The sequence below is a fragment of the Theropithecus gelada genome, chromosome 1 (genome assembly GCF_003255815.1).
Source record: "Theropithecus gelada isolate Dixy chromosome 1, Tgel_1.0, whole genome shotgun sequence".
NCBI lineage: Eukaryota > Metazoa > Chordata > Mammalia > Primates > Cercopithecidae > Theropithecus > Theropithecus gelada.
This window is the reverse complement of record NC_037668.1, coordinates 58,565,491-58,588,169: the sequence shown is the minus strand read 5'-3', so window position 1 is coordinate 58,588,169 and position 22,679 is coordinate 58,565,491. Positions and strand designations below refer to the sequence as shown.

Here is a 22,679-nt window from a genome sequence, read left to right as displayed (position 1 = left end):
GCCAGGTGCTGTGGTGGGCGCCTGTAGTCCCAGCTACAGGGGAGGCTGAGGCAGGAGAATGGCGTGAGCCCGGGAGGCGGAGCTTGCAGTGAGTGGAGATCGAGCCACTGCACTCCAGCCTGAGCGACAGAGCGAGACTCCGTCTCAAAAAAATAAAAAAATAAAAAAATAAAATAAATAAATAAATAAATAAATTAGGAAGGTGTTGTGGTGCATGCCTGCAGTCCCAGCTAATGGGGAGGCTAAGGCAGGAGGATCCCTTGAGCCCAGGAGATTGAGGCTGCAGTGAGCCATGATTGTGCCACTGCACTGGGCGACAGAGAGCCTGCGTCAAAATAAAATATAATTTTAAAAAATCATAATAGGCTGGGTATTGTGGTTCACAACACTTTGGGAGGCCAAGGTGAGCACATGACCTGAGACCAGGCTGGGCAACATAGTGGGACTCTGTCTCTACAAAAAACTGAAAAATTAGCTGGGTGTGATGGTGCCTGCCTGTAGTCCCAGCTGCTCAGGAAGCTGAGGTGGGAGGATTGCTTGAGACGGGGAGGTTGAGGCTTCAGTGGACTATGATAGTGCCACTGCACTCCAGACTAGGTGACAGAGTGAGATGCTGCCTTAAAAATAAATACATAAATAAATAAACAAATAACAAAAACAAAACAAAATAAAATAAAAACACCACTCTAGATCTCAAATAAGTCTTAAAAAACAGAAACCAAACACCATTCACCCTCTTAGCTATCTGTTAGGAAATACTTCACCTGGAAAAGTAGTTCTAAATGTGGGGTTTACATCCCTCAGTTTCTTTCCTTTCAGAAATTCTGGCTCAATAATTCTTCACTACCTTATTGGCTTTCCAATAATATCAAGCAGAGATCTTAAAAATATTTTTCCAGGCCGGGCGCGGGGGCTCAAGCCTGTAATCCCAGCACTTTGGGAGGCCGAGATGGGCGGATCACGAGGTCAGGAGATCGAGACCATCCTGGCGAACACGGTGAAACCCCGTCTCTACTAAAAAATACAAAAAACTAGCCGGGCGTGGTGGCGGGTGCTTGTAGTCCCAGCTACTCGGGAAGGCTGAGGCAGGAGAATGGCGTAAACCCGGGAGGCAGAGCTTGCAGTGAGCTGAGATCCGGCCACTGCACTCCAGCCTGGGCGACAGAGCGAGACTCCGTCTCCAGTTTTACCAGGGTTGGTCAGAATTACATAGTTACCAATACCAGAAGTCCAAATTCTTCCTCACTCCTACTTTCCTATGGGAAAAGCACTCTAATAATCATGACTAGCTAAGAAACAAAATGACAGTGGAAATGCTAACAGTGTAACAATTACCTAAGCACCAAAACAATGAACTGAAGTGCCATCCAAGGGAGATTCTACAAATGGAAAAACACAAGTGTAACATAGTTGAAAAAGCAACTCAAACATTGATAGGAAAATATCCACCTCCCCCAAAGAGAAAAATCCTTCCTGAAAATTGAGGGATATAAACTTTACTTGAGAATGCTTTTTTTTTTTTTTTTTTTTTTTTGAGATGGAGTCTCGCTCTGTTGCCCAGGCTGGAGTGCAGTGGCGTGATCTCCCCTCACTGCAGGCTGTGCCTCCTGAGTTCATGCCATTCTCCTGCCTCAGCCTCCGTAGTAGCTGGGACCACAGGTGCCTACCACCACACTCGGCTAATTTTTTGTATTTTTAGTAGAGACGGGGTTTCACCGTGTTAGCCAGGATGGTCTCAGTTTCCTGATCTCATGATCCGCCCGCCTCGGCCTCCCAAAGTGCTGGGATTACAGGCATGAGCCACCATGCCCGGCTGAGAATGCTTTCCATTCAGTTTACAAATACCAGATGATAGGAACGTACTAGCCAAATACAGGTGGTTGTAAGAGAATGAAAATCTGTGGAATTGTATCACAGTTGTCTATTGTGGACTTTGTTCTCAGTGGTCAGCAGGGCCAGGTTGGCTGATACACCACTAAGCCTCCGAGCACACCTTGAGAACCGCTACCCTATGAAGAAGTAGCATTGAAAATTCCTGAACCCAGGCTTTCTAGAATGACCTTCACTACAAGTTTCTATTTTGAGATTTCTATCTTTCTCTGATTAGGTTACAATGGAATGGATTAGGTTTTCATGATTAGATTAACCAAATACACTTCTCAAATCCACCTTAATCCTCTCCCTGGGTCAGCTTGATTAGATTTTTAGGTTTCACAAACCCCCAAAGTTTGACAATATTATCTATTATGTATCCGCTTAACCAGATGAATTGAGAAGATTGCCAAGTTTTAGACATAATTTCCACATTGTCTTGATCAGACAACACTCAGAAAACAGCCTTAGACAATGTTTGGATAAATACGAATCTGTTTCCTTTACCTCTTCAAGTTTTGGTTTTCTCATCTTCTTTAAAATTAGTTTTTAATTTTTTTAATTATTATTTTTTTAGAGACACAGTCTCACTCTGTTGCCCAGGCTGGCAAGCAGTGGTGTCATCATGGCTCACTGCATCCTTGACCTCCCGGGCCTAAGCCAGTGAGAGTGGCAGGAGGCCGACAAATGCCTACGCAGATAAAGGTGAGTACCGGGTGAAACCCCAGCTCCAAGCTGAAGAGCGTTCAAAGCCTGAAGGCCAAGCTACAAGTTAAATCCTCCAACTGGATTGAGAACTTTCTTCCTATTTGGTGTACTTTCCTCCTATTGGGCCCCAGCCTTCACCTTTTTTACATATACCTACCCTTTCCTAATTGGTTTTTTTGCACTGTTGTGCCCACCTTTGAGTGGTGTCTTTACTTGAACCTGTTTTGCATACTCACAAACCAATCAGCACACAATCTCCATTCTGAGTCCATAAAGGGTCCCCGGACCCAACCACCTGGGGGACTTTCCTGCTTTCAAGTAGGGTAGGAGAACCACCCCTCATATCCTCTCTTTGCTGAGAGCTTTCCTTTTGCTTAGTAAATTCTACTCCACTCACTCTCCAGTGTCCATATTCCTAATTTTTCCTTTTTCTGGGTAAAGAACTCGGACCTAGCTGAGCTAAGGAGCAGAAAGACTGCAACACCATCCTCCCACCTCAGCCTCCTGAGTAGCTGGGACCACAGGTGTGCATCACCATGCCTGGCTAATTTTTTTAATTTATAAATTTTTTTTTTTTGTAGAGATGGGGGTCTCACTATGCTGCCCAAGCTGGTCTTGAACTCCTGAGCTCAAGCAATTGGGGATTTCAGGCCATAAGCCACCATGCCCAGCCAGTATTCTCATGGGAAATGGGAATAATAATTTCGTCTATGTCATAGATATTTTGGGAGTTTTAAATGAAATAATGATTATAAAAGTCTTTTTTTTTTTTTTTTTTTTTTTTTTTGATAGAGTCTTGCTCTATCACCCAGGCTGGAGTGCAGTGGCGTGATCTCTGCTCACTACAACCTCTGCCTCCTGGGTTCAAGTGATTCTCCTGCCTCAGCCTCCTCAGTAGCTGGAATTACAGGCATGCACTACCACACCTGGCTAATTTTTTTTGTATTTTTAGCAGAGACAGGGTTTTGCCACGTTGGCAGGCTGGTCTTGAACTCCTGACCTCAAGTGATCCGCATGCCTTGGCATCCCAAAATGCTGGGATTGCAGGCTAATTTTTGTATTTTTTAGTACAGGGTTTTGTCATGTTGCCCAGGCTGATATCAAACTCCTTGAGCTCAAGCGATCTGCCTGCCTCAGCCTCCCAAAGTGCTGGGATTACAGGCGTTCGTAATCGTACAGGTCAGGAGTTCGAGACCAGCCTGGCCAACATGGTGAAACCCCGTCTCTACTAAAAATACAAAAATCAGTTGGGTGTGGTAGCGCAGCGCAGGCCTGTAATCTCAGCTACTAGGGAGACTGAGGCAGGAGAATTGCTTGAACCCAGAGGGCTGAGGTCACGCCACTGCACTCTAGCCTGGGCGATAGAGCAAGGCTCTGGCTCAAAACAAACAAACAAACAAAACCTAAGGAGTTAGTAATGGATCTCAGAATGAAATCATGGAGCACAGAACCTGTAGTAAGGTTCTGAAAACTGAAAACTTTGTAACTTTTTCATGTGTGCTCATTTGCTCAATTTTCTCCTGCAGGTTTTCCTATTATGGTTACCAGCACTTTGCAATGTCCTGGCCCCATGAGGCTAAATACGTTATCGGCTTTCTTTCATTTAGTGTTGTATTATTAGCCCCATGTTACAGGGGAGAAAATGGAGGCTCAGAGAGGTTAAGTAAGTGATTTCTTGTCTGGCTCAAGAGCTGGATTTCCAAATACAACATCCTATGGGGTTGTTGAATTTGAGTGTGGACACTTTTTTTTTTTTTTGGAAATGAGGTCTCATTCTGTCACCCAGGCTGGAGTTCAGTGGTGTGATTACTGCTCACTATAACATCAAACTCCTGGGCTCAAGCAATCCTCCCACCTTGGCCTCCCAAAATGCTGGGATTACAGACGTGCATCATCGCACTGACCCACACTCTCAGTAGCTGTTAAATTCATTCCTTTTTAAATAAGCAGTTAGTGTATGCCCTGCACTAAGTTGAGGATTCAGAAGTGAATACAACTCCACATCTACAACCAAACAGCTATATTTATTTATTATTATTATTTTTGAGACAGAGTCTCACTCTGTTGCCCAGGCTGGAGTGCAGTGGTGCGATCTTGGCTCATTGTAACCTCCACCTCCCAGGTTCAAGTGATTCTCCTACTTCAGCCTCCTGAGTAGCTGGGATTACAGGCGCCCGCCACCATGCCTGGCTAATTTTTGTATTTTTAGTAGAGACGGGGTTTTGCTATGTTGGCCAGGCTGGTCTCGAATTCCTGACCTCAGGTGATCTTTCCACCTTGGCCTCCCAAAGTGCTGGTATTATAGGCATGAGCCACTGCGCCCAGCTCCAAACAGCTATATTTATTGAGTACTAATTCTGTATCAGGGCCAGGCGTGGGGGCTCAAGCCTGTAATCCCAGCACTTTGGGAGGTCGAGGCGGTAGGATTGCTTGAGCACAGGATTTCAAGACCAGCCTGGGAACCATGGGGAAACCTCATCTCTATTCTTTAAATAATAATAATAATAATAATTCTGTATCAGATACTTGTTTTTTTTTTTTTTTCCTTGAGAGGGAGTCTGGCTATATGGCCTAGGGTGGTCTCGAACTCCTGGGGTCAAGAGATCTTACTTCTTCAGTTTCTGGAATAACTGGGATTACTGATGTGAGTCACTGCACCTGGCTGTATCAGCCACTACTGTGTGTTAGTTAATTTAACCATCGTAACATGCGAGAAGAGTATAGATATCCTCATCTAACAGATGAGGGAACTGGACTCATGCTCCCAAGGTCACACTGCTAGAAAATAGGAAACCTCACATCTTCAACTTCCAGCTCATTCACAGATTAAAATCTCTCTCTTCTGTTTTTTTAAACAAAAGTCACATTCTGTTTTTTTTAAAGTAAAGATAAGTCGGACGTGGTGGCTCATGCCTGTAATCCCAGCACTCTGGGATGCCGAGGCAGGTGGATCACTTGAGGTCAGGAGTTCAAGACCAGCCTGACAACATGGCAAAACCCCGCCTCTACTAAAAAATAGGAAAACTAGCTGGGTGTGGTGGTGCATGCCTGTAATCCCAGCTGCTCAGGAGGCTGAGGCAGAAGAATCGCTTAAACCCGGGAGGCGGAGGTTGCAGTGAGCCAAGATTGTGCTACTGCACTCCAGCCTGGGCGACAGAGCAAGACTCCGTCACAAAAAAATAAATTAAAAAAAAATAAAGATAATACATACTCAAGCAATGTAAACAACATGGTACTGATTTTCTTATACACTTGTAGAAACGCTATGTTAATAATCATTTTAATTTTGGCCAGTGTGTTTAATAGATGAAAATGTTATACTTTAAAGTTGCATTTTTTATTAGTTATTTTTTCTCATCTTTTACAGCTTTGAGATATATTTCTTTTTCTTTTCTTTCTTTCTTTTTTTTTTGAGACAGAACTTTGCTCTGTCGCCAGGCTGGAATCCAGTGGCAAGATCTCATCTCACTACAACCTCTGCCTCCCAGGCTTCAGTGATTCTCCTGCCTCAGCCTCCTAAGTAGCTGGCACTACAGGTGTGTGCCACCATGCCCAGCTAATTTTTGTATTTTTAGTAGAGGCAGGGTTTCACCATGTTGGCCAGGATGTTCTTGATCTCATAATCTCATGATCCACTCGCCTCTGCCTCCCAAATTGCTGGGATTACAGGCATGAGTTACCATGCCCAGCTGATATATATTTCGTATACCATAAAACTCACTATTTTATTTTATTTTATTTTATTTTATTTTATTTTTCTTGAGATGGAGTCTCACTCTGTCACCAGGCTGGAGTGCAGTGGCACAATCTCGGCTCACTGCAACTTCCGCCTCCTGGGTTTGAGTGATTCTCCTGCCTCAGCCTCCCGAGTAGCTGGGACTACAGGCGCCCGCCACCATGCCCGGCTAATTTTTTTGTATTTTTAATAGAGATGGGGTTTCACCATGTTGGTCAGGATGGTCTTGATCTCTTGCCCTCCTAATCCACCCGTCTTGGTCTCCCAAAGTGCTGGGATTATAGGCGTGAGCCACCGCGCCCGGCTGTGCATTGCAAACATTTTTTAGCCATTTGTTCTAGTTTGTTGATGGCATCTCTTCCTGTACAGATGTTTATATTTCTTTTTTTTTTTTTTTTTTTTTTTGAGACGGAGTCTCGCTCTGTAGCCCAGGCTAGAGTGCAGTGGCCGGATCCCAGCTCACTGCAAGCTCTGCCTCCCGGGTTCACGCCATTCTCCGGCCTCAGCCTCCCGAGTAGCTGGGACTACAGGCGCCCGCCACCTCGCCCGGCTAGTTTTTTTTGTATTTCTTAGTAGAGACGGGGTTTCACCGTGTTAGCCAGGATGGTCTCGATCTCCTGACCTCGTGATCCACCCGTCTCGGCCTCCCAAAGTGCTGGGATTACAGGCTTGAGCCACCGCGCCCGGCCAGATGTTTATATTTCTTTCAATCTTTTCTTTTGTGATCTTTTGATTTTGATTCATGAGTGTAAACATTTTCCCTCCTCCAATTATAGAGCTTCCCCCCATATCTTCTTCTGGTCTTTTACAGCATTGTGATTTGTCTGTTTTCAATCTATTTTGAGTTTAGTTTGAGATAGTATGATTAAAGGCCGGGCACGGTGGCCCACGCCTGTAATCCCAGGACTTTGGGAGGCTGAGGCGGGCGGATCTCCTGAAGTCCGGAGTTTGAGACGAGCCTGACCAACATGGAGAAACCCTGTCTCTACTAAAAATACAAAATTAGCTGGGGGTGGTGGTGCATGCCTCTAATCCCAGCTACTGGGGAGGCAGAGGCGGGAGAATCGCTTGAACCCAGGAAGTGGATGTTGCAGTGAGCCAAGATCATGCCATTGCACTCCAGCCTGGGCAACAATGAACGAAACCCCGTCTCAAAAAATAATACTAAAAAAGAGATAGTATGACTATATCTTAACAAATACGAGTGATTTGAAAAGTCACTTTCATCAAGTGGCCAAATTTCCATTGATATTCGAAACTGGATAGAATAACAGCTAACATTAACATTCAGTGCTTACAAGCAGGGCAGTTTTATGTTCTTGGTTGAATGTTGTGGTGTTGCCATCTTGAAATTCGTAATGGTATTTGAATAAGGGACCCCGTATTTTTCATTCTGCACCGCACCTCGTCCTGTATGTTGTGGGACCGCTTACCAGGCCCAGGCACTGTACTAAGTACTTGACATACATTATTCCACTTAATCCTCCAGGCCATTCTGTTAAGTGGGGGTTACTTTCTTCTTCATTGTACAAATGTGGAAATGGAGGCAGGTCGATTTAAATAAGGCCACAGAGCTAGAAAGCTGCAGAGAAGGGGTTTGAACCCTGAACCTCCAGGGCCAGCGCCGTGCGGGTGACCGTCCGCGAACCCTGCGGGCTGTGGTGCTCGGGGACGAGCTTGCGAGGGCGCGGCGGGGGCAGGGTGCGCGTCCGAGACTCGGTCGAGCTCCGGGCCGTGTTCTCCCAGGTGCGGGCCGGCGGGACCCCGCCTTAGGCCCTGGCGGCGCGCGCTCGCCTAGCAGGCGGGCACTCGCGCGCAGCGTTTGTGTTGCCTGAGAGTTTCCCGAGTTCACACAGGCCCTGGGTTGGCATGGCAACCAGGCAACCTGTTCCACAGCCGCCAGCCTTCTCCGCACATGCCGCTGCCACCGCCGGGGCCGGGGCCGGAGCCTATCCCAGGATGCACCGCGCCAGCCCAGTCCCCAGTGGGCCGCCATGTTGTCGGAGTGAAAGGTAAGGGGGAGCGAGAGCGCCGGAGAGAGAAGATCGGGGGGCTGAAATCCATCTTCATCCTACCGCTCCGCCCGTGAGTATCCGCACCCCACCGGCCCCAAACGCTGCTCCGGACCCCTAGCGAGCAGATTGTCCCTTCGTATTGGTGTTTGAGAGCGGTTGTGGGGGTGAGAAGGGCTTTGGAAAAGCCGCCGGGGCCCTGGCTGAGGCTTCTCACTCGCTGTTCCTCGTACATGTTTTGGAGTCAGCAGCAAGGCCCCTATTGTTATCAAAGGAGGGAGGGGGTGGGGAGCGGGGTCGAAGCTAGGAAAATGCTGGGGGTTTAGGCCCGAGCCCAGGGCGTAGACGTGCCTCTACATTTTTTGCCCGGCCCTGTTGGGAACCACCGAAGATTGATGTTGCTATTCGGGTTTCTTTTTTTGATGGGTTTGCGAAGCCCCGAGTCTTCTGTGTGGCCATGGAGTGTAATTCTGTGCCACCCCGATTTCTTCGACTTCTTGAGCTTCCGTGGCAGCGCCGGTGGAGGAGGAACAATAAATCGCTTTAGAAGCAGCCGTGGCCCTTGTTCACAGGCGAGATTCACCGTGGGGGAACTTTGCGAGCCTTAAATGTGGAGAAGTGGCGATCAGGAAGTTTCAGAATGCTTTTTAGGCTCCTGAGTGCTGTGGCCTTTTGTTTCCGTGTGAGCTTGTGTTTTTGGTGGGTTCTTCCTCTTTGAGCCTCCCGGTGTTGGTGTATCTCTTAACTCAAAGAGGGATTCACCCCTTGCTTGTAGGAAAATCTAGATACACAATACTAGATAGTTTTAGTCCTCACAAACGTGCTTGGTAAACATAGGTCATTTGTTTTACTTGTCAGTACCATTCCCACGTCAAGCGAGGAATACACTCCTGTAACTTTTCCCTCCTATAGCACCCCCCCGCCCCCGCCGAAAAAAACAAAGCCAGAAACCCACACACAGCATTACCAGAGAAGGCTTTATCCTCCCGTAACTCTTAAAGGATTGTTACCTTTTATTGTTCACTTAAGAAAACACTGTTCTCAGCCCTCAATACCATTTTGCTCAATTCCTGTTATTACTGGGATTAATTAAGAATAAGATTTTATGAAGCTTTTCCTGGGTTCTGTTTTAAAGTCAGTTAACTTCTGAAACAATAGGCTTAGCATTTTGTTTTTTGAAAGCACCTAAAAACTTACCAAGACAGGCCCACCCTCAAGAAATGTAGCTTCCGATGCAGTTTTCGTAAGCAAAATAAACATTTTGACCCATTGCTAATTTTAACTTTATAAAACACTCGGGGGCTGTTGATTCTTTATCTGGGCTCTTTGGAAACGCTCTCCGGATTCTGAACTTTGAGTTAGTGTTTTGCTTTAGCCACAATTCATTTTGTTCAAGGCCACAGCTTTTTGAAGTTGGAATTTGTTTAGGTTTGGGATGAACTGCTTTAAAATAAATTTATGACCACAGAATGTTTGTTAAGTGTGGTAAAAATAAACACCTTTTAAACCACTGAGCATTTTAGTAAAAGGTGAGCCATGGAAATAGATTGAACTGTGTTCCTTTGAATTCAACTCAATTAGTGATATTTTAAAAAACTTTGTAAACACTTGAAAGCTGAAAGAGTAGCTAGACTGAGCGCTGCTAGTTGCTTGAAGTACTTATAAGGAGTCATTTGTTAAAAAAATCACATTTTAAATGCTACACCTAAGTTTTTAGTGAGCTTTTCTGATATTTAGGATACTGAGTTTTAAATTTTTGTGCCGTATTTGCCAAAATATTACAAAACTACCCTAGATACATGTTAATTGCTTAGGTATTTGCTCACTTTGAAATTGTCCTGCCGGGTTTTCTCTGGTTTGAGAAACTGCCTTGCCTCTTTAGGTAAAGCAGGAAGTCTTAGGGCATACAGATAGCTTTACAAAAGCCAATTGTTTTGTTTGAACGTTTTTATAGGAGTCTTTCCTTCCCCCCATTCCTTTTAGAATGAAGTTGTGTTTAGTGTGCCTCAGTGATTAACTCCTCTTTTATGTGGATATCTTTGTTAGATAACTATTGTTTTTTTAAAAATTTTTTATTTGTATAATTTGTGAGGTTCAAGTGTAATTTTTACTTGGGTGTATTGCGTAGTGGTGAAGTCAGGACTTTTTGTGGGTCCATCACTGGAATACTGTACATTGTCCTCCTTAAGTAATCTCATTATCCTTCTCTCACCCTCCTAGATAACTATTTTGAGAAGGCTTTTTATTTCAGAAAAGATTGCATTTGCTGTTTTAGGAATTCTGTTAGGGACTGGAGTTCCATTGCCTTAACTAAATTCTAAGACTCTTAAGCACGATGACTTTAAATTTACCAAAAACTTTTACATTTATCTCATTTTGATTAAGAAAAACCCAAAACATTGAGAGTCATAGAGGAAGGATTTCTTTCATTTTCTAGATGAGGAAACAGGTTGTTGGTTTAGTGGCAGAACTTGGGTTTTGGAACCCGTGGCCTGCTTTAGAACAAAGATTGTTAGATCGAGATTTCCTTTTAGAACAAAATGGGACCGTCTAGTATTGGTACTAAGAGAGTAATGGATTCTTTAAAAAACCAAGCAGGGAGGCATTAGGCTGGTTTGCATTTTTGAAAGACCAGTGGTGAAACAGGGCTATGACTTTTTGGTTTTGGTACTTGAGCATGGATTAGTGTCTAGGTTAGGCTACTCCAGTACCCTGCTAAGGTTCTGATGGATTGGAATTCTTAAGCTAGACTAGGCATTTCCAAATTAGACTTTAAACAAATTACAGATTCCATTGTGTCTTCTTAGGCTGGCTTCCGAACATGAATTTACTTGTGAGAAGCAAATGCTACTTTATCAGAAGGTTTATTTATGCAACAGAGAGATAGTAGATTTGTTATAAATTTGTTTTTGAAGCATCACAGTGGGAGTTGGGAGGAGAGATAAGGCATTTGTAGCAGTAGACTGTTAGGCTGATGGCTTTGAAATTAGACTGGTGGCTGTGGACAGGTGTGTCCTAATTGGTAACTGATTTACTCTGTAGGTTTTTTTTTTTTTTTTTTTTTTTTAAGATGGAGTCTCACTCTGTTGCCCAGGCTGGAGTGCAGTGGCTGGATCTCTGCTCACTGCAACCTCCGCCTCCCTGGTTGAAGCGATTCTTCTGCCTCAGCCTCCCGAGTAGCTGGGACTACAGGCACGTGCCACCACACCTGGCTAATTTTTATATTTTTAGTAGAAACAGGGTTTCAGCATATAGGCCAGGCTGGTCTCGAATTCTGACCTTGTGATGTGCCTGCCTCCACCTCCCAAAGTGCTGGGATTACCGGCATAAGCCACTGCGCCCGGACACTTTGTAGCATTTTTTAAAAGCACCCACAGGCTGGTAAGTGTTCTATCTTAAATACAGATGTCGTTTTTGATTTTAAGTAACTTTAACGTTTCATAGTAACATTTCAGGGATTCTTTGTTGGTCTTCCAGAGGATACAAGTGAGAGATACTGTTGAGTTACTCCTGCAAGGAGTTAGTAGAAAGAAGTAAGCTTGGGAACAGAACAGATTAGGGTTTGAATCCTTTCTCTGCTACTTGCTAATTGAATGGCCTTGGACACACCACATTCTCCTCCTGTACCTTAGTGTTTTCATTTGTAAAATAGAAATAATAATGGCTGCTTTTCAGTGCTTTTGTGATGAGACAATGTCTGCGATATATTTGTTACACTATTACCGTGTTGAAGCTTCTGTTTTTTGTTTGTTCGTTTTTGAGACAGGATCTCACTCTTGCCCAAGCGGGTGTGCAACCTCCCACTTCTGGACTCAAATGATCCACTCACCTAAGCCTCCCGAGTAGCTGGGACTATAGGCGCATGCCACCATGCCTGGCTAATTATTTTTAGTAGAGATAGGTCTTGCTATGTTGCTCAGGCTGGTCTTGAACTCCTGGGCTCAAGCTATCTGCCCACCTCAGCCTCCCAAAGTGCTGGGATTGTAGGTGTGAGCCGCCACACCCAGCTGAGGCTTCTGGTTTTTATAGTGAGGCTTTCTTTTTTTTTTTTTTTTTTTAATAATTAAAAAATTATTTATTTTATTTTATTTGTCTTTTTTTTGAGACAGAGTCTCGCTCTGTCACTCAGGCTGGAGTGCAGTGGCACGATCTCGGCTCACTGCAACCTCCACCTCCCTGGTTCAAGTGGTTCTTCTGCCTCAGCCTCCTGAGTAGCTGGGATTACAGGCGTGTGCCACCATACCTGGCTAATTTTTGTGTTTTTAGTAGAGACAGGGTTTCACCATGTTAGCCAGGATGGTCTCGATCTCCTGACCTCATGATCTGCCTGCCTCAGCCTCCCAAAGTGCTGGGATTACAGGCATAAGCCACCGTGCCCGGCCTCCACTGGCCTTCTTAGAGCCTTATTTCTTAATAAAGTAATAGAGATGGGGGTCTCACTGTGTTGCCCAGGCTGGTCTTCAGCTCCTGGCTCAAGCGATTCTCCCTGCCTAAGTCTCCAAAGGTGCTGGGATGACAGGAGTGAGCCACCGTGCCCAGCCTGTAGTGAGGCTTTCTATACCAATATAAAGTGTTTAAATTTGGTTTGGTCTCATCCTGTTTATAGTAGCTGAAGTACTAATGGCATAATGCGATTACAATTAATAGTTGTAAGTTACTGGTAAAAATATTGATGCTTTTAAAAATCAGTGACAACTGAGGAGAGGGCTTAGGCTAAGAGCATTCTGCTGCTGTTCTTGGTCAGAGGGTCTTATTGTTTCTTTAAGGAGTATCCTATCAATATATTGGAGGTTTTTTCTTTTTTTTAAATGAGATAGAGTCTTGATTTGTCGCCCAGGCTGGAGTGCAGTGGTGTGAATTTGGCTCACTGCAACCTCCGCCTCCCGAGTTGAAATGATTCTCTTGCCTCAGCCTCCCCAAGTAGCTGGGAAGTGTATACCACCACACCCAGCTAATTTTTGTATTTCCAGTAGAGATGGGGTTTCATAATGTTGGCCATGCTGGTCTCGAACTCCTGACCTCAAGTAATATACCCGCCTTGGCCTCCAAAGTGTTAGGATTATAGGCGTGAGCCACCTCACCCGGCCAATATGTTGGACACTTTTTTTTTTTTTTTTTTTGAGACGGAGTCTCGCTCTGTTGCCCAGGCTGGAGTGCAGTGGCCGGATCTCAGCTCACTGCAAGCTCCACTTCCCTGGTTTATGCCATACTGCTGCCTCAGCCTCCTGAGTAGCTGGGACTACAGGCGCCCGCCACCTTGCCCGGCTAGTTTTTTGTATTTTTTAGTAGAGATGGGGTTTCACCATGTTAGCCAGGATGGTCTCGATCTCCTGACCTTGTGATTCGCCCGTCTCGGCCTCCCAAAGTGCTGGGATTACAGGCTTGAGCCACCGCGTCTGGCCAATATGTTGGACACTTTAAGGGATCCTTTCAAATTAGACAAGCTGAGCCACATTGCTAATTATATATGGGTTTAGGCTTTTGTTTACTTATTAGCATATGTCTGCTCCAGCTGTAAAGTTGTGATTTATTTATTTATTTATTTAATTAATTTATTTTTTGAGACAGAGTCTCACTCTGTCGCCCAGGCTGGAGTGCAGTGGCGCGATCTCGGCTCACTGCAACCTTTGTCTCCTGGATTCAAGCCATTCTCCTGCCTCAGCCTCCCGAGTAGCTGGGATTATAGGCACCCAGCCTGGCTGATTTTTATATTTTTAGTAGAGACAGAGTTTCACCATGTTGGCCAGACTGGTCTCGAACTCCTGACGTCAGGTGATCCACCCACCTCGGCCTCCCAAAGTGCTGGGATTACAGGCATGAGCCACCACACCCAGCCGAAGTTGTGATAGTTTTAAAAAGGCTTTTGGGGCTGGGCGCGGTGGCTCACGCCTGTAATCTCAGCACTTTGGGAGGCCGAGGCAGGCAGATCACCTGAGGTCGGGAGTTCAAGACCAGCCTGGCCGACTGATTAAACCCGTCTCTACTAAAAATACAAAAAATTAGCCGGCCGTGGTGGTGGGTGCCTGTAGGACCAGCTACTCCGGAGGCTGAGGCAGAAGAATCGCTTGAACCTAGGAGGCGGAGGTTGCAGTGAGCTGAGATCGCGTCATTGCACCTCAGCCTGGGCAACAAGGGCAAAACTCTGTCTCAAAAAAAAAAAAGCTTTTGTTAATTTAGAAACTGTCAGTTGGTTTGAGGTATAAATAAGTTGGGTAGATTGATAGAAGTCTAACATGTTGGTTAACAACATAAACTTCCCTGAAGTTGTAGTATTGAGTTCTAATCTCAATACCATGCCAGAGTGCATGCCACCAATGATTTATTTATTGCAAAAGATGTGGGGTTCATGTTTTTATCTTGGTGTATTTTATGTTTCAGGAGATGCAAATATTAAACATTTGTAACCTGTTTGTCCTTAGGTGTTGGTGGAATGAGCGTTGCATGTGTCTTGAAGAGAAAAGCAGTGCTTTGGCAGGACTCTTTCAGCCCCCACCTGAAACATCACCCTCAAGAACCAGCTAATCCCAACATGCCTGTTGTTTTGACATCTGGAACAGGGTCGCAAGCGCAGCCACAACCAGCTGCAAATCAGGCTCTTGCAGCTGGGACTCACTCCAGCCCTGTCCCAGGATCCATAGGAGTTGCAGGCCGTTCCCAGGACGACGCTATGGTGGACTACTTCTTTCAGAGGCAGCATGGTGAGCAGCTTGGGGGAGGAGGAAGTGGAGGAGGCGGCTATAATAATAGCAAACATCGATGGCCTACTGGGGATAACATTCATGCAGAGCATCAGGTAAAAAAAAGTTCACTATTTCAGCTTTGACATTCCTTTATAATCACTGTCCACTTAGGATATCTGCTTTCAATGAATGTCTTTAAAAACTTAAATTGCTAATTTCATTTGGTACAAACAGTTACTTGTTTTAAAGGTTGATTGTTGTAATACTGTTACTGGGTCATTTATCATTCTGGTGCTAAATAGTAAATAGCCACTTCATTCATTCATTCGAGATGGAGTCTCGCTCTGTCACCCAGGCTGGAATGCAGTCACCCAATCTCGGCTCACTGCATCCGCCGCCTCCCAGGTTCAAGGAATTCTCCTGCCTCAGCCTCCTGAGTAGCTGGGACTACAGGCGTGCACCACCACGCCTGGCTGATTTTGTATTTTCAGTAGAAACGGGGTTTCACCATGTTGACCAGGCTGGCCTTGAACTCCTGACCTCAAGTGATCTGCCGGCTTCGGCCTCCCAAAGTGCTGGGACTACAGTTGTGAGCCACCCACGCCTGGCCTATACAATGCATTTTTAAGAACACTTTTTTTGGAACAAAGGATACTTTTTTTTTACTATTGATATAAGAACTGCTGGGGTTGTTTATAAAGGACAGATACATATTTTTGAATCTTTTCTCTTGGGTGTGGGTGACTTGATTTTAAGATGTTGTAGTTGAAAGTAGGGGAAGTTGATAACATCAGCTGCTCAAGTGAAATTTATTTGAAATGGGACTGATATATTGTGTCAGAGAGCAGTGGTTGTGGCTTTTAGGTTTTAACCACCTTTGTCCTCTTGTTATTGTTTAGTTTTTAATTTTAGCATGTTTAGTCTTACAAATCTAAAACCAAAGTGGGAATCATAGCATATTTTACTGAGAAGAGAGGTTAGCCTGATCATGTTTCCTGACTTCTTGATAGTGACCAAGCAAAAGATTAGACTGTTTTGATCAGGGTACTCTCTGAAATTGGGTATAGATTGAATTTGGAAAGGTTCATTTTGTGTTACCCAACTGAGTACTGATTAGTGAGAACTGACATTTTTCATTAGGACTCTAATCCTTCTGTTTTACTTCAGAAAAAATCAGGTACAAACATACCTGCAAGTCTGAATTTATTATACTTCCTCTGAACCCCCCAAAAGTGAACCATAGTTTTTTCTCTGTTTTTTTTTTTGAGACGGAGTCTCGCTCTGTCGCCCAGTCTGAAGTGCAGTGGCGCCATCTCAGCTCACTGCAGCTTCACCGTCCCAGGTTGAAGCAGTTCTCCTGCCTCACCCTCCCGAGTGAGATTACAGACACCCACCTCCATGCCTGGCTAATTTTTGTATTTTTAGTAGAGAGAGGGTTTCACCATGTTGGCCAGTCTGGTCTTGAACTCCTGAGTTCAAGTGATCCACCTGCCTCGGCCTCCCAAAGTGCTGGGATTACAGGTGTGAGCCACCGCGCCCAGCCTTTTTTTTTTTTTTTTTTTTTTTTTGTGAGACAGAGTCTGGCTCTGTCATCCAGGCTGGAGTGTGGTGATGTGATCTTGGCTCACTGCAACCATGGCCTCCCTGGTTCAAGTGATCCTCCCACCTCAGCGTCCTGAGTAGCTGGGGACTACAGGTGTGCAACACCACACCCGGCTACTTTTTGTATTTTTTGTAGAGACGGGGTTTTGCCATGTTGGCCAGACTGGTCTCAAACTCTGGGCTCAAAGTGATCTACCCACCTTGGACTCCCAGAGTGCTGGGATTACAAGTGTGAGCCACTGCATCTGGCCACTTCTTTGCCATAGTAGAAACAAAGACAGGCTCGGTGCAGTGGCTCATGCCTGTCATCCCAGCACTTTGGGAGGCCAAGGTAGGTGGATCACCTCAGGTCAGGAGTTTGAGACCAGCCTGACCAACATGGTGAAACCCCGTCTCTACTAAAAATGCAAAAATTAGCCAGGCATGGTGGCGCATGCCTGTAATCCCAGCTTCTTGGGAGGCTGAGGCAGGAGAGTCACTTGAACCCAGGACAGGGAGTTTGCAGTGAGCTGAGATCTTGCCATTGCACTCCAACCTGGGCAACGGGTGAAACTCCATCTCAAAAAAATAAAGTAAAAAATTAGCTGGGTGTGGTGGCACATGCCTGTGGTCCCAGCTACTTGGGAGGCTGAGGTGGAAGGATTGCTTGAGCCTGGGCGGCAGAGATTGCAGTGAACAGAAATCATGCCACTGCACTTCAACCTGGGCAGCAGAGTGAGACACTGTATCAAAAAAAAAAAAAAAAAAAAAAAGAAAAGAAAAAAGAGAAGATTTTTGGCTGGGTGTGGTGGCTCATGCCTGTAATCCCAACACTGGGAGGTCAAGGGCAGGTGGATCACCTGAGGTTAGGAGTTAAAGACCAGCCTGGCCAACATGGTGAAACCCCGTCTCTACTAACAATACAAAAAAATTAGCCTGGCTTGGTGGTGCACACCTGTAATCCCAGCTCCTCAGGAGGCTGAGGCAGGAGAATCGCTTGAACCCGGCAGTGAGCAGAGATCACACCGTTGCACTCCAGCCTGAGTGACAAGAGCGAAACTCTTGTCTCCAGGAAAAAAAAAAAAAGATTTTCTCTTTCTTTGGGATGAAGATATGTACAGAATTTGGTGATTGAATTAGAAATCTTTTTTTTTTTTTTTTTTTTTGAGACGGAGTCTCGCGCTGTGTCACCCAGGCTGGAGTGCAGTGGCGCGATCTCGGCTCACTGCAAGCTCCGCCTCCCAGGTTCAGGCCATTCTCCTGCCTCAGCCTCCGAGTAGCTGGGACTACAGGCGCCCGCCACCACGCCCGGCTAGTTTTTTGTATTTTTAGTAGAGACGGGGTTTCACCATGTTAGCCAGGATGGTCTCGATCTCCTGACCTCGTGATCCGCCCGCCTCGGCCTCCCAAAGTGCTGGGATTACAGGCTTGAGCCACCGTGCCCGGCCTGAATTAGAAATCTTATATCCTGGAAAGGTGAAGTAATGGAGGAAAAGTGCAGAGTGGCTCTGGTTTGGGACACGGCGATTACATTTGATAGTACACCTGTTGAGTTTGAGGTAGAAGCAGAATATCTAGGTGTGGACTGTAGGCAGCTCTACATGTAGCGGGAGATCAAGGTAGGAGGTATTTAATTTGGGTAGCATCTGTGTAGGGGGCAAAAACAAACCCTGTAATGTCTGTACTGTTTGTCTAAACGTTATTTAAAAATCATAAACATTGGTTTTTTAAAATCTGTAATAAAGATCTATAAGATCTTTTGTTGTGTTTCCTAATGATAGACTGATGGGTGAAAGCTGAAAGGAGAGTCAAGGTGCCTGGCCTGTTCTTTGCTAGGTGAGCATATCAAACTCTAGGTCAGTCCTTGGCAGAGCTCTAAGATCTGATTATTGCTGTGCAAGTTAACAAGCATTTATTGAAGGCTTACTCAGGCCTCTGTCTTACACTGAGCCCTATCATAAGGAATCACATCTGACTTACTGAGCAGTTTTATCCAGGTCAGTTAGCAAACTTGAGTTAATACTAGTAAATGGCAAAACCTGTTTCCCACCCAGGTGGCCTAAACCAGTGACCTTGGAATTGGCATTCATCATTACAACATAATTCTTTGGGCTGGACACATGAAATAGTGAACAACGTTGGGGAACTCAGGGTAGTTGGTATGTTGCAGTTGTGGACCACCCACAGATTACTTTTCTGTAGTCATTATAGTGTATTGTACTGGTTTTAGTGTTGTTCTCACCTTCTGGACTGAACTATTCTAGATCAGAGACTTGTGTTTTTCATGCCCCTTTTCCAGGAGGTATTATGAAACTTTCGTGTTGATTGAATGAGGGAAGACCAGAGTTTCTTCAGTTTTGCGCTCAGGTAAATGAGTGGATCTTATAGCTCAGCCATCCTGCTGGGAAACACATGGCAACAGGTAGAGGCCACTTGGATAGGCAGCTGTGGTGAGGGTAGTATAATTGAAGAGCAAAGGGGCACATCTCTAGGTGGAGAATCTTTGCCCTTATTAGCCACTGTTACTGATAGGAGGTGTAAGAGGGTGCCTGATCTGTCACGCGGGCCAGAGTGGAAAAGAGGTTGAGAACCACTGATGATAATGGAAACATTTATTATGTTCTAGGCATTGGGCTATTGTATTTCCTATACTTAATCCTTTCAGCAATCCTGTGAAGGAGATAAATATCCTTTTTTGAAAAGTGAGAAACTGAGCCTTTGTTACCAGGTAATACCTGGTTTTTGAAATCAGTCTTTGATTCCAGTGTCCATGTTCTAGATCTATTTCTGCTTGCCTAGGCAAGATAAACCAGACAAAACTATGCAACCAAGTGGCACATTACAAGGCCAAAGAATTGCTTTGCCATGATTTTGCTTGAAATTTAGAGATCGTAAACTTTAATAATAATGAGATGAATACAAATGTTGACCATTCTCCTATAATTGCAGGAGTACTTCCCCCCAACTCCCAAAAGCAGTAATGGTAAAGTCCATTTTTCTTCAGGTCTGTTTTTTATTACATATGTGTTCTAAGTGGTAATGTGGATGGAAACTTATCTCTGTAGAGACAGAATGACTCAATATAAAGTGATCTATTGCCAGCTCATTCTACCCTACCACTGGGCCTCTTTTTTTTTTTTAATGGCCCTTTGGCCATAATGGAACAGAGTTTAAGATCAAATTGGCAGGATGCTTTCACCAGTGAACTAGTGAAGTAAAGAATATCACAGGCTGTGATGCCAGTAGTGTTGGAGTGAGGGGAACTCCATATCATGCCAGCTACTTTTTCTCTCATAATTACTCCCTTTTAAAGAGCAATCGCTTTACACTTTTTTCTTTTTATTTATTGAGACAGGGTTTTGCTCCTGTTGCCCAGGCTGGAGTGCAGTGGGCACCATCTAGGCTCACTGCAACCTCTGCCTCCCCGGCTCCAGCGATTCTTCTGCCTTGGCCTCCCTTTGCTGGAACCACAGGCGCACGCCACAACACCTAGATCATCTTTGTATTTTTTGTAAAGATGGAGTTTCACCATGCTCAGGCTGGTCTCAAACTCCCTTTTTTTTTTTTTTTTTTTTTTTTTTTTTTGAGATAAAGTCTCGCTCTGTAGTCCAGGCTAGAGTGCAGTGGTGCGATCTCAGCTCACTGCAACCCTCCTGGGTTCAAGTGATTCTCCTGCCTCAGTCTCCCCAGTAGCTGGGACTACAAGTGTGCACCACCATGCCTGGCTAATTTTGTATTTTTAGTAGAGACGAGCTTTCACCATGTTGGCCAGGCTAGTTTCAAACTCCTGACCTCAGGTGATCTGCCCGCCTCAGCCTCCCAAAGTGCTGAGATTATAGGCGTGAGCCACCATTCCTGACCCACTTGTATTCTTACATTGAAAAGTTTTTCATATTTTGGCTGGATGCAGTGGCTCACACCTGTAATCCCAGCACTTTGGGAGGCCGAGGAGGATGGATGGTTTGAGCCCCCAGGAGTTCCAGAGCAGCCTGGACAACATGGTGATATCTCGTCTCTACAAAATACACACAAATTAGCCAGGCATGGTGGCACTGTGCCTGTGGTCCCAGCTACTTGGAGGACTGAGGTAGGAGGATCACTTGAGCCCATGAGAAGCCCTTTTGAAGTTAGGATTTTCCTGTTTGATGTAGCAAATCCTCTTAGTGGTTGAGTTTTCCTCTCTTTTTTTAATTGAGATGGAGTCTCACTCTGTTGCCCAGGCCAGAGTTCAGTGGCTCAATCTTGGCTCACTGCAGCCTCTGCCTCTCAGGTTCAAGTGAATCTCCTGCCTCAGCCTCCTGAGTAGCTGGGATTACAGGCAACCGCCATCATGCCCGGCTAATTTTTTTTTTTTTTTTTTTTCCTTTTGTAGAGATGGGGTTTCACCATGTTGCCCGGCTGGTCTCGAGCTCCTGACCTCAGGTGATCCGCCCGCCTCGGCCTCCCAAAGTGCTGGGATTACAGGCGTGAGCCACCATTCCTGGCCTAAAACATGCAAGCTCTTTACGGTCTTTCCGTATTTTTCTTTTTTTCTACTTTAATAATAGAAACATCATTTGGTATAATACATAAAATTGTTGTATCTGGTACAGGTAGAAACTTTAGAGCCCTCATTTTTGGGCCAAATTGAGGTCTTTGGAGGGAAGTAAGGGAAAGAAGTCTCATGAAAAAAAAATTTTTTTGTTTTGCCTGTACAATTATACCCACAGTGTACAATTAGATAATGCGGACCGGGCGTGGTGGCTCATGCCTGTAATCCCAGCCCTTTGGGAGGCTGAGGCAGGCCCTTTGGGAGGGTGAGGTCAGGCGTTTGAGACCAGCCAACGTGGTGAAACCCTGTCTCTAACAAAAATACAAAAATTAGCCAGATGTGGTGGTGCGTGCCTGTAATCCCAGCTACTCAGGAGGCTGAGGCAGGAAAATCACTTGAATCCGGGGGAGGGGGCAGAGGTTGCAGTGAGCCGAGATCCCGCCACTGCACTCCAGCCTGGGTGACAGGGAAACTCCGTCTCAAAAAAAAAGAAAAAGGATGATGGATATTGGGCCAGGCATGGTGGCTTGTGCCTGTAATCCCAGCACTTTGGGAGGCCGAGGTGGGCGGATCACTTGAGGCCAGGAGTTTGAGACCAACCTGGGCAACATGGTGAAACCCTGTCTCTACTAAAAATACAAAAACTAGCCGGGCGTCGTGGTGCGTTACTGTAATTCCAGCTGCTCGAAAGGCTGAGGCATGAGAATTGCTCTAACCCGGGAGGCAGGGCAGAGGTTGTAGTGAGCCAAGATCGCGCCCCTGCACTCCAGCCTGGGCGACAGAGCAAGACTCTATCTCAAAAAAAAAAAAAAAAAAAAAAAGGAGATAATGGATATGGAGCAAAATACTAGAAAACAAAGCTGGGTACATTGGCTCCTGCCTCTAATCCCAGATACTCAGGAGGTTGAGTCAGGAGGATTGCTTGAGGCCAGGGGTTTGAGACCAGCCTGGGCAATATAGTGAGACACTGTCTCTACAATAAAAAGGAAAAAAATTAGCTGGGCATGGTGGCATATGCCTGTAGTCCTACTCAGGAAGCTGAGGCGGGAGGATCGCTTGAGCCCAGGGAGTTCAGGCACTCCAGCCTGTGTGAGAGTGAGATCCTGTCTCTTTGAAAAAAAAAAAAAAAAAGAAAAAGAATGAAATAAAGGAAATTATAAAAAACAAATACTAGGAAACACTAGAAAAACATCTTCTCACCCAAATGAGTTGTCTGTTTAAAAATGTTACTTATTTTGGGCTGGGCACAGTGGCTCACGCCTGTAATCCCAGCACTTTGGGAAGCTGAGGCGGGCAGATCACGAGATCAGGAGATCAAGACCATCCTGGCTAACACGGTGAAACCCCATCTCTACTAAAAATACAACAAATTAGCCGGGCGAGGTGGCGGGCGCCTGTAGTCCAAGCTACTCGGGAGGCTGAGGCAGGAGAATGGCATGAACCCGGGAGGTGGAGCTTGCAGTGAGCCGAGATCGTGCCACTGCACTCCAGCCTGGACGACAGAGCAAGACTCCGTCTAAAAAAAAAAAAAAAAAAAAAAAAAAAAAAAAAAAAAAAAA

The 22,679-nt window shown here is 45.3% G+C and overlaps 1 protein-coding gene across 7 annotated transcripts in view; it reads left to right on the top strand.

Moving 5' to 3' along the window:
• The first annotated feature begins 8,035 nt into the window (after positions 1-8,035).
• The window catches only part of PUM1 (pumilio RNA binding family member 1), a 137,494-nt gene continuing 122,850 nt past the window's right edge, over positions 8,036-22,679 (top strand). For 2 of the 7 annotated variants that reach the window (XM_025361479.1, XM_025361132.1), the window contains exons 1-2: positions 8,036-8,328; positions 14,748-15,121. In XM_025361479.1, the coding sequence (XP_025217264.1) occupies positions 8,232-8,328; positions 14,748-15,121 (471 nt within the window). In that variant the 5' untranslated portion in view covers positions 8,036-8,231. Of the gene's footprint in view, positions 8,402-14,747; positions 15,122-22,679 lie in introns of all 7 variants that reach the window. The other 5 variants (XM_025361395.1, XM_025361307.1, XM_025361215.1 and 2 more) reach the window with 4 other exon arrangements.